The sequence below is a fragment of the Rana temporaria genome, chromosome 3, assembly GCF_905171775.1.
Source record: "Rana temporaria chromosome 3, aRanTem1.1, whole genome shotgun sequence".
NCBI classification, from domain to species: domain Eukaryota; kingdom Metazoa; phylum Chordata; class Amphibia; order Anura; family Ranidae; genus Rana; species Rana temporaria.
Window position 1 is genome coordinate 340367899 of NC_053491.1, and position 12355 is coordinate 340380253.

The 12355-nt window shown below is 41.8% G+C and overlaps 1 protein-coding gene across 1 annotated transcript in view; it reads right to left on the bottom strand.

The window, feature by feature from the left end:
- The window catches only part of GALNT10 (polypeptide N-acetylgalactosaminyltransferase 10), a 344668-nt gene that overhangs the window by 56464 nt on the left and 275849 nt on the right, over positions 1-12355 (bottom strand). Inside the window, exons 5-6 of the mRNA XM_040345098.1 lie at positions 11255-11440; positions 6596-6779 (exon numbers count right to left, since the gene is read on the bottom strand). Of these exons, the coding sequence (XP_040201032.1) occupies positions 6596-6779; positions 11255-11440 (370 nt within the window). The remainder of the gene's footprint in view (positions 1-6595; positions 6780-11254; positions 11441-12355) is intronic.

The following is a 12355-nucleotide window of genomic DNA, read 5'->3' on the forward strand; positions in this document are numbered from 1 at the left end:
CTGGAGTATAGGAGCCGCCGCGATAATGTTTGTATACAGGGTCTACCTGAAGCGACAGCTCCAGCCAACTTGGAAGGACACTGTCCAAGAAATCTTCTGGCGGTTTCTCACTGAATAGAATAAAATTAATGTGCTGCGCTATCTCACCCAAAATCTTCCCAAATTAAAATGAATGAAATATATTTTATCTGTAAATTATACTGCGATGTATGTCACACACACCTGTAAATATATATTAATGTCAATTATTATACTATATGAAAACATGCAAATAAATCATATATGTAAATATAGTGCCACACAGTAGGATATAATAAATAGACAATTCATAAAATTATAGTGCCACAAACGTGAATCATAAAGTGTTGTAGTGCATAAAACAGTAATATTCTAATTCAAGATGGAAAACCCATCCAATGTAGTTGATATAAAGTTCTTTTGATATATATTTAGTGACTTCAAAAAAAATGTGACAAACTGCTTGCTACGGTGTTCACACTCTGGTGCTCCCCACCCTCAGGTAATTGCTGCTCACCTCTGAGCGTGTGACCTCACAGCTAAGTTTGGTCAAACACGCTTATGAATCACTTTAGGGGTTCTAGGCAGGCCGTCTGTTTCAAAGCTGCTTACTGGTGCTGTCTCCTCACATGGAAAATGGTAAAAAGAAACTCCATGGCATAATATAGTTTAAAACTGTTTATTGTGTAGACAAATAAAACCCCAATGCTGGGTTCTCACATGGGCTAGGTGCGTTAAGTGCACCACTCTGTATACTGCCAAAAAACGCTGGGATCGTACGTTTGTCCTCTGTATGGTAGCTGAGCTACCCCAAATGCCATTCTTATTGACAGGGTACATAGGGTTTGCCCCCCCCCCCCCCAAGACTGACCTAGATCGCCCAAAAGACATACTGTACTCTGTCTCCAACGCTATTACTTCATGAAGGAGAATATGATCTGGGCGGCTAGGCAAAAAGGTGCCATGATACAAATCCTAGCAGACCTCTCTAGGAACACCTTGCGCATAAGTGCCATCTTGAAGCCCCTCATTGACCAGCTTCGACGAGTGAATGCTTCTTAGGGCTACCCCCTGTACCTAATTATCTGGAAAGATGACAACACATATCTTCTTTGTACTCCAACAAACTCAAAGCTTGTAATAGGACTGATTTCAACATCATTATTCAGTTTAGACAAGTGACCGAGTTTCTCATGTTCTGCATTTTCAACTACTGTTATTTCTTATGCTAGTGAATGAGGGAAAATTCTTGCCCCCCCAGCATTGGGGGGTAATGGCTACCAACCACTTGAGACATACTTCAGAAAAGTCATAAAATGTCTATGCCACAGTTTGTGATGAAAAAATTTATTGTAAAGTCAAAGTCAAATGATTCCCAGAATGAAAAGGGTTAAAATATGTCTGACAGACAATCAATGTTAAACATCATGCTTGATTATGAACTTCGCTCTCACCCAAACCTTGGCAGGCTGACTCAGGCATATCAAGGCTGGGTGTGTAGGTGCCAGATGTCACATGGGCATCCACCCTCCCAATGGAAGGGATGACAGATCAACCACTTGATGCCCGGACCAATTCTGATATTTCTCACATACATGTAAAAATATGCATTTTGCTAGAAAATTACATAGAAGCCATAAAAAAAAAAAACTGTTTTAATTTTTTTTAAAACAGAGACCCTGAAGAATAAAATTGTGTTTTTTACAACGTTTTATGTTGCACAATATTGGTGCAGCCATTTTTAAAACACTAATTTTCAGGAAAAATATTATGTTGAATATAATGTTACGTGGAGTAAATAGATATCCAACATCTCAAGCTTTAAAACTGCATACCCCTGTGGAACGGTAACGAACTATGGTACCTAAAAATCTCCATAGGTGACACTTTAAAAGCCTTTACAGGTTAAGAATTTAGAGTTACACTGGATGTCTGGTACCAGAATTATCACTCTCACTCCGATATTTTCAGCGATTCTTCACATGTGTGGTGCAATTGCTGTTTACATATGCGAGCGGGACTTGCGTATGCTTTCTGCACCCTTTGGAAGTGCTTGAGTGGCTGTAGAGACTTTTTTTTACCAATTACTGGATGTTAAAATGAGAAGTCCAGCCTGAGCTTGTTTGGCAAGGCTTCTCCTAAGGCTCACAGGAGTACAATTAGTTTTGCACACCTTTCAGCAGAGAGCAGTCTGAAGACCACTCTATGCTGACCTCACTGGAATCAGTCCACCGCGTCATCGCGACAATGAAGTCTGAATCCACCAGGTGCCTGAACTGATTCCTGTCTCAGCCTCTCAGTGAGCCGCTGAGAGATTGAGACGGCCACTCCGCCCCCTCCACAGCTCAGCGTTCCAATAAGTGTAGAGGAGCAGAGCAGGAGAGCTGCTAACTGACAGGCCGCAGCTCTCCGCTCGGGGAGCCGAGAAAACTGATTCCGTTCTCAGTGCAGAGGCGGCGGGGGACAGATGCAGCTTCGGACTGATGCTGCATCCACCTAGGTAAGTATGATTATGGGAAAACATTTTTTTTTACCATACTTCTCTTTAAATTGTTCCTTTAGAAGCTTGTATTTGTTTAGGGGCGGATTATCTTCCACCGTGCTAGATCTCCCTTCTGTACTGCATTTACTAGATCACCCGTCCTGTCATGCATACTGGTGAAGGTGTAGGCCCTTTTTGCCTTCCCTAAACCATAAGTACCTATTATTAGATGTTTAACTGATGTTAAAGGTATCAAGCACACCTTTGTTTGGTTCACTGTAATCCTATTGTTTTTGTTTTCTAAGAGACTTGTATTCTGACAATGGGAGGTTTCCCAACTGTCAGAATACAATGATCACTGCCGGCAGCTATAGCCACCAGCAGTGAACAAAAGACGAAAAAAAAATGTAAGCCTGGTTGTACTGAAGTTGATTAATAAATCAGGAAACGCATTTTGCTTCTAACCGAAAACCCTTGTTTTAGAGACGGGGGATATCGTAAGTGATTCCACTCGCTTTCCCATGATAAGGACCAGGGCTGGACTGGGACAACAATTTGGCCCTGGACTTCATCCAGACTGGCCCACTTTGACAGGTCTCTCCCATGGCGGCCGGACAACTCTCGCACCCCCCCCGGCCACCCAAGCCCCCTCTCCCCCTTCACTAGCCACTAGCCGTTCTACTTTATTAGAGTAGAACGGCTGGTACTGGTACTCTTATAGGCAGTACCAGTGGGGAAGCTAGACATTATTTCACCCGGGGGCAAAGAATACGTTTGGTGCCCCCCTTATGGGACAAGATTAGGCAGAAGTGAGAAACTCCCAGGCCATAGCTGTTGAGTCAGCTGTATGTCCCCTCCCCCATGGTCCTCTGTCGTCCCCCCTGCTCCTCTGGTCCTCCCCCTGCTTCTTTGTCCTCCCAGGTGAGTGCTGCGGGGAGGGAGAGGAGGTGAGCGTTGCGGGAAGGGAGAGACAGAGGAGCAGAGGGGGGCGGCGGTCCACTGTCACTGAAGCCGGCCCACTGAGCCATCGGCCCACCGGGAAACTCCCTGTAGTCCCAATGGCCAGTCCATCCCTGGTAAGGACTCCAGAGGAGTCTGCATCCTTGTAGTCATGACAGTTTCCTGGACTACCATAGTGGTTATCAGGACAAAGGACAATGCCTTTTTATCAATGGTCAACTACACTTGAAAATGGTAACTTTAGCCTCAGTTTATGTCTCAGATCAAAACCAATTAGCTTTCCTTGAATTTGCCTTAGAGGCACTAGCGGACTTTGCAGAAGGTGTCCCCATATTGGGTGGAGTCTTTAATTTAGTCCTTGATTATTTTGTTGACACTTCCAGTTCCACCACCCATTTTTCTGCACCGACACATTCGTAAGGCCCTACATTTATATAATTTTTTAGACATCTGGCAGGTACAACATCCCACAACCAATGATTTTACATTTTATTCACCTGTGCACATCTGCTTCTGGTCCGATATTGCCACCGCCCCATGATTTTGCACACGGATATTGGGAATATTACCTTTTCTGATCATGTGCCAGTCACTCTTATGCTACTCTTAGGCCTAGAACCACTCCGTCTTCAAAATTGGAGGCTTAGGCTTCATTCACACCTGAGCATTTAGTTTTCAGGCAGAAAGTCGCACGTTTTTGCAGCAACTTTTACTGCGACGTTGCAGTGTTTTTGTACAGGTCAAAAGGTCACCAATGTAAAAAGCAGAAAAAACACTAATCTGCCTAAAAAGAAGCTCATGTACTTTTTTGAGCGTCAGACATTTTGCTTTAGGAAACAGAACGTTTAGATCTGAACAGGGGCCATTAAAATTAATGGGATTTTACTTGTTCTGCGATTTACGAGCTGAAAACACTCAGGTGCGAATGCAGCCTAAATGAGTCCTTACTACAAGTCTCTTTAGTTAAAGCAGATCTGGAACTAGGGCCAAAACAACTAATCGATTAATCTACAACTAATCGATTATGAAATGAATTGATTACAATTTTCATAATCGATTAATCGGCCAGTAACATAATGGGGTTAAAAAAATAAATCTGCCCTTTATAGTACAAAAAAAAGCAAATCGCTACTGTAAATATTACTTTCACTGTTTTTTTAACCCCATTATGTTACTGAACATCTCAGGCCTGGGTTCACACCTCTGTTTTTTGGTGCTTTTTGCAGAAACACACTACAGTTCATTTACATATTTTCCTATGGGACACGTTCAGATCCATGATTTTTTTTCAGCTGCTGCCTATTTGGAAAGGGAAAGGACTTTTTATCGCAAAACAGTGCCATTTTGTTTTTTTTGTTCAATATACTTCAATGGAGAAGCTGCAGAAAAGCATGTAATGTGTTTTTGTGGTAATTTGTGTTTTGTGATCTGCCCAACAACAAATTAGTCCAAAAAAATTAAATATTTTTTTTTTTTTTTAAGGCTATTATCCGATTAATCGAAACAATCGGCCAACTAATCGATTATGAAAATAATCGTTAGTTGCAGCCCTATCTGGAACGCAAATTATTCTTGTACTTTGAAATCAACCAGTACCCAGAAACCTCCACACATTTCCTATGGGAGGCCCACAAGGCCTATATATGAGGAGTGATGATTACACATAGCTCATGCCTAAAGACACAAAGGAGCAGTCAAATCACTAATCTACTTACACAAATACACAGCCTGAAACTGTTATATTTATGTATTCAAACTCTAGACATTCTAGCTGATCTGGCACGCTGTAGACTCAAATTAAGATCCATATGCAAGGAGAACGCAAAAATGACGTTGACCAGATGTAAGAGATCCATTTCGGAGTATGGAAACCACTGTAGCAAACTAGCTACAATGCCACTGGACATAGATATGGCATTCAGAGACTACTACACCAGACTTTATAACCTACACCCAGAGAGATCTGGTACCCCCACTGAGGCACATCTCCACAAAATTTAAACATACCTTAGAGACTCCGGTCTTGCACCACTATGGGCACAGGAAGCATGACTTTTGGAAAAACCTATTGATTCATGGGAATTCCTAACAGTGATTAAGAGCACCAAGACTGGTAAGGCCCCAGGCTCTAACGGCTTTACATTGCAATACTATAAGGTATTTAATTCCTGCCTGACTAACCACTTCCTGGCAGCATTTAATTCTCTCGGCCAAGGGTCGATATGCTCAAATGCCTTAGCCGCCCACATCACAAATAAAGGGAAGGACCCACAATACTGTGCCTATTACAAGCCTATCTCCCTCCTTAACACTGATTTAAAAATGCTTGCCTAAATATTAGCGAATAGGCTACTGCTGCATTTACAACTTATTCACCGAGATCAGGTAGGCTTCATGTCCATGAGTGAGGCTTATGGTGGCACCACCAGAGCTATAAATGTTATTCACGCAGCTTGGTCTAACCCTACACATACGTTTTTACTTTCCACAACACAATTGATTATGTGACAGACAACAGCCTGTCCAGCACGCTAGAAGTGGGAGGTGGATGTAAGTAGTAAAGCTGGCCAAATACAGCTCAAATCATGTATGGGCAGGCTGATTGTATCCAAGTTGTTTGAGCGATCAACTTGGGTACCACAAGCCTGTAGGATTTTTCATGCGAGAACTGCCCGTTTTGCAGCTAGCAAAAATCACTGTGTGTTCTCACCAGCTGGGACACCTCCCCCCACCGAAAGAACATAACAGCTCCATAGGAGGAATTCCCCATCAACACTGAATGTGTTGATGGTGGATACATATCAGGAAAGAAAATCGCACCATCTATAGCAGGCTTTAGTGAGTTTTAATATGTACAGCCACAGGTTGGATTCTGTAATAAAGCTTGCTGAAAATCCTTACAATGTATGAAACTCGTCAGGGGCAGACTTTTTTTTATATTTTTAGCAGAAGGTATTATTTAAGATTACCTACAACATTCCATCAGTTTTAACAGTGCAAATGTTAGAAATCCAGAAGAAAAGCACCAGGAAGTGTGGAGTGCCTGTAGGGGGCTTTACTTGGTGAAAGAACACTAATGTTTTATGTTTTTATGATTGGAAAAAAAATAATATATGAAATAAAAGGGAAACTTACTCAAAAGGCTCGCTGGGATCACCATTTTGCATCAAGGGAGGGATAGGTATTCGCTTGTAAAACATCTCCCAGTCAAAGGCCCCCCGCATGGCATCTCCAGCTTGAGTCTCATATCCAAAGTGGTCATGGTCGATGACATCAATCATGGGACACACAATCGTCTTGCGATTCTGAGCTATACGGTCTGCCAAAGAAAAGACAAATCATTTTTGAACAAGTCCAAAACTATCAGGAAGCTAATGTGGACGAGCTGTCATTTCTTTAGCAAGCATGAGGAAGCTATAATTACAGTGAGTGCTGAAAACAATGCAATGAGCTGTTTGTACATAATCTCCCTTGTAGCAGGGAATTTAGGTCAGACATTCAGCCAAAAGAAGCAAGGAAGTGACAAATGCCAGCTCTCTGCTGCTCATTCTTACAGAAACTATCCTTCAGAGATAGACAAAGAAAACTCTAAAAGGCAAACAATAAGAACATCTGTGTAAGTCATGCCAGTGTGAAAGGGAAACCAAAAAAGCATTTTCAATGAGAACATATTTTCATCATTATTTTGATCACATGTGAGTGTGGGCATTTATGAAAAACCCCAGCTATTCCAAGTATATATGCAGTACATAAACATACTTAAAGGGTTACTAAACCCAGAACCATGCATTCATTATATATGGTCTCCCACAGTACACAGAACATGGAAATGAAACCATTTTAGTAAATATCAACTGTCAAATATCTTTTCTCATCATATAGCAGTTTTGTGACTTCTATCAGTGTCTGGTTAAAGCGTGTATGAGGAGTTTTCATTTTCCAGAACTGTCCTATGAGGTTGCATGATCCCTGATCCTGTATCTTGACAATGCCGATCACATGCACCCTCCCAAGAAAAAAAAAAAAAACACTCTCTGGCAATACACACCAAACTGAGCATGTGCAGAGTGACCACAAGGCTCTGTTCTATCAGGAGATATATTAGGGACTGTGGAAGAAGGGGAGGATCAGAAAATACAAGATCAAATAGCCTTTTTACAAAATGTGAAGGATTAACCCCTTAGGTGCCACAGTGAGAACAACAAGCATGCTTGGGTATGTACCTGAGATTACTTGGTATCAGCCTTTTGTAGTCTTTGTACAACAAAGCTCAGACTGGGTGAGGGAGAAGAAACATGGGGAAACAATTATATGTACAGTAGTGTGAGGTGCATGCTGAGAGGATGAGGGCTACGAAGAGTGTTTCCAGCAACCCTATAGATCAGTGGTTCTCAACCTTCCTAGTGCCGTGACCCCTTGTTAAAATTTCCAAAGTTGTGGGGACCCCTAACAGTAGAAATTCCAAAGCGTGGGTTGTCAGCACCCAAGGCAAGACAAGTAATTTGCGTCCCTAACCCACGGACATTCAGGGCTCCCTGAGTCCCTTCCACTCGTACAGTATTAAAACCCCTTGTGGTACCTTTTAGGATGTACCACTCTCTATATGTTCTCCTTGCCTTCCCTTTTATCTCTAGCTTAAGTTATTGTTTTTTTAATATCCCTCGCTCTAGCCATCTTTCCTGTTCTTTCTCTCCCTCTTTTCCTCTCCCTTCCATGTATTCTACAGCTCTGTGGTGTCTTGCAGCAGTGACACCTATGCCAAAATCAGAAGATGGGGTCTCCTCCAGCCCCTTCCACTTCACATTTCTCACCAGTCAGCTGACCTCTAGTCTCTGCCTGCCCCACAGCCATGCCACAGGCTCCAGGGACTGCCCTGCTGGGCGGCTGCAAAAAGGCTGTGAGTGCTGCGGGCTTCATGGAACAGCCCAGGATTCGGTGACCCCTGGAAAATCGTCATTTGACCCCCGAGTTGAGAACCACTGCTATGAATGGACTTTAAATGTATTTTGAAATAGTACCTCAATCTATCTTTGCTGTAGCCTCCTATAACTGTGCACATAGGAATTTATATTGGAAGAGGATAGGAAAGTACTGTAAGCCAACCAGGCCTTACTGCATTGCAGAGTGCTGGGAAACTAACAAACTGAGCTTGCTGATTGGAGGAGAGCACAGAGATGGCCACATCAGTGAGCCGTTGCCCTTTTACTATCTATACACAGCCCTGACCAAGATGTGTTGCTTTTGGTACAATGAAGTATAATTCTATATTTTCTTCCAATTCTATTTCCTGACTAATAAACTGTTACTTTGTTCTGCTAATTTCTACACTGGCAACCAATGTAATGGGGGATTTTACAACAGCCAATAAAGGGGGATTTCTACACTGGCCACCAGTGTAAGCAGGGTTTACACTCACCAGCAAGTTAAAGGGGGCTTTTACATGGACCACTGATGTATGGGAGGATTTGAGAATGGCCACAAATGCAAGTTTGGATTTTTTTTAATGATTACCAATATAAAGAGGAGTTTCTACACTAGCCACCAATGTAATGGGGATTTACACTGAGCATTAATGTAATAGGAGCATTCACAGTAACCACCAATGTAAATAGATATTTACACTGACCACCAATGTAAGGGGGACCTTGACACTGGTCACTAGTGTGAATGAAAGGATTGTACACCAAGCCCCAATGTAATGAGAGGATTTACACTGACCACCAATGTAACTGAGACATTTAGCCTGTGTTCACATTTGTGTGTGTCGGAAATACATGCAAAATCGGTTTCCCGACACCACAGAAACATGCTGCCCTTTAGCAGATACACAGCAGTGACATTCATTTTTAATGACACCCTCATGCATCGGCGGAGATGTGCGTATTCACATGCACCAAAATTCAGGGTACTGTGGCACCATGTTATTTTGAAGAAGGGCTCCACCTCAAATTTGCTTACCTTTGCAGAACAGACTGATGTTAGGCTTAATGACTTACGTTGTAGGCAGGACTTTCAAGCATGCTCCTATACCTTCCTGTTGGGCAGCATTCAGCAGAAGTGATGGTGGATATGTGCACATGAAAGCCTCTATTTACATATTAATGACGTGGTCAGCAACTATTTACATATTAACGCAGCCGCTATTTACATATCAATGCAGGTTATTTACATGTAAACACAGGGTCTGCAGGTGAGTCATAAGTATGTGGCAAAAGGGCAGAGCTGGGCAGCAGCAAAATAATTTTACACTGAGATATCGGGACATAGCACAGGACTAAAACTTTAAACTGGGATAGTTGGCAAGTATGAGGCAGCTGATTTGGGCCCCACAACAATGATGGAGCCCAGGGCAGCTGCCACTTTTGTCCTGCCTTAAAAACAATCCTGCAACCCGCTTTCCTCTATGGGCATTCGGATGCAAACGGACCGCCTTTCTGTTTCCATCCAACTGTCATCTGATCCGCGAGATGGATGGGGTAGGGATCCCTATCTGTCTGTTTTTATCGGACAGGATCGGATGTCACTGGGTGTCAACGGACATCTGTTGACATCCGCTGCTCCATAGAGAGCAATAGATGGCGCCATCAGGGGTGTCTGAAAAATTTACATGGTGGTGGTGGGAGGGGAGGTTGTTAAATATTATTTGTCATAAGAGGGTGTGTATACCGCGCTAGTAGTGAAAAATGAAATATTCATGTGAGAAAAAGCTGCGACACAAAAACATGCAAAATATTCATGCAAACAGAATGTGTAAAGGGAAAAGTCGTGCTACTATAAGGAAATTAATTACTCAAATATGCTAAATTGATACAGTGCATATACTCAAAGAAAAATAAAATAAATTAAATAGAATAAAAACTCATTCAGTGAGCAGATGAAAATTAACAATAAATATGAGATGAATAAACATATAAATAAGATAAATCAATGAAAGTCCACATATACAGATCAAAAAATCCAAAAAGATTAATAAGTTAGTAAATTAATAATTAATACAGTAGAAAAACACGTGCACAAAGTCCACATATGATGATCAATGGATCCAATTCGAAACAGTGAAGAAAGAAGAGTGCACGAAGGATGAGAAGATATTGAAGATTTTCCACCACCTCCGAGGGGATTTGAGATGGGCCTCTCCTTGGGGTACACACTGGAAGAAATGAAAACTCTTACCAGATGGAAAGGACCTCCTATTAATAGCGAGGTCACCAGCGCTTACAGATATAACCCTCTGTGGGGTCTTGAGCGAGTCCGGGATGCCAATACTACTGAACTCCAAGCGTCCTCCTCACTCGATAAATTGCTTTCCATCCAGTGTATTTACGTTTCTTGCAAATACACTGGACAGAAAGCGTTTTTTTGGTGGTGGTGGAAAATCTTGAATATCTTCTCATCCTCCGTGCACGCTTTTTTCTTCACTTTTTTAAATTGGATCCACTGATCATCAAATGTGGACTTTGTGCACATGTTTATCTATTAATTATACATTTTACTAAGTTATTAATATTTTTGGATTTTTTGATCAGTATATGTGGACTTTAATAAATATATATAAATCAGATAAATCAATGAATCTCATATTTATTGGTCATTTTCATTTGCTCACTGAATGAGTTTTTATTCTATTTAATTTATTTTATTTTTCTTTGAGTATATGCACTGTTTTAATTTAGGGTATTTGAGGAATTAATTTCCTTATAGTAGCTCGACTTTTCCCTTTACACATGTTAAATATTATTTATTTGGTCCACTTTGCATAATGCTAAACTTTCCAAGCAGGCATGCCTTTCTTACCAAGCAGAGGTGGAAGCCAGTTTACATTGGCTTCACAGTGTGAGTCGAGGAAAGTGATGACCTCTCCAATGGCTGCAGAGGCTCCCAACATACGTGTTCGAATTAGACCTTCTCTCTTCTTGGTGCGGAGTATTCTTACTTTTGGGAAATTTACCATGTAACTTTCAAGACGTTTTTTTAGATGTTCTGAAAGAGAAAAACAAACAAATGCTTTAGATCTCAGCTAAGTGCCTAAAATGAATACTTTTTGACTTTCAAAAACATGTAACCATCTCTTTAGCTAGTGATCCTGTCATTATCAGTAGAACCCCAATAGTTGAAGGTGAAGCCAATACACTGTAGCCTAAGCTAAAGCTTCTAAAATGCGTCAGTAAGAAATTCTAAAAATACTGAACCCTCTTAAAGCAGAGAACCAATGAAAAATTACTTCCATTGTGTATTTGCACACTAATATCTACATGGTAACTGGAAACCATTGGAGTAAACTGAGAAATTAGGACCGTTTGCATTAAAAGGTCCATCAACCCATTACCGATATTTTTTTTTAGTTTAGTAGATGCTGAATGTAACAACAGTCTTGAACCTTTACCAGCTGCTGATTGTTTCTCGGCACTGCAGATCACCCGTCCCAACGGTGATCTGTCTATCAAAGTGCCTGGACAAGGGGGAGGGGCTATATATGACGACGCACGGTGGAGAACACACAGCTATTGAAATGAAAGCGGATATGTTCCCCGCACGCTGATCAACTAGACGGCGGTAGCTCTCCTCTCTCTTCCCCATTAGTGACATTATATTTCACTTACCCGAGGACTGCTCTGCTCTCCGCCCGCTCGTCACTCACAAAAAAAGTATCAGGTGAAGCATCGGGCGCATTTGCGCGAGTACAAAACATGCAAGCACACTGTGGTGCCACTGATTCACTGGCCATAGATGGAGAGCGAATAATTTTTTGTTTTGCAACCATGTGTTGATATCCCTCCCGCTGAGCCATTGTGTTCTCCCGCCGGGAGAACACAGTGATTACTGCTAGCGACTGTAACAGGTGCTTGCAATAATCGCATGTAGAATCCAGTAGGCTGGTTGTACCCAAGTTGATTG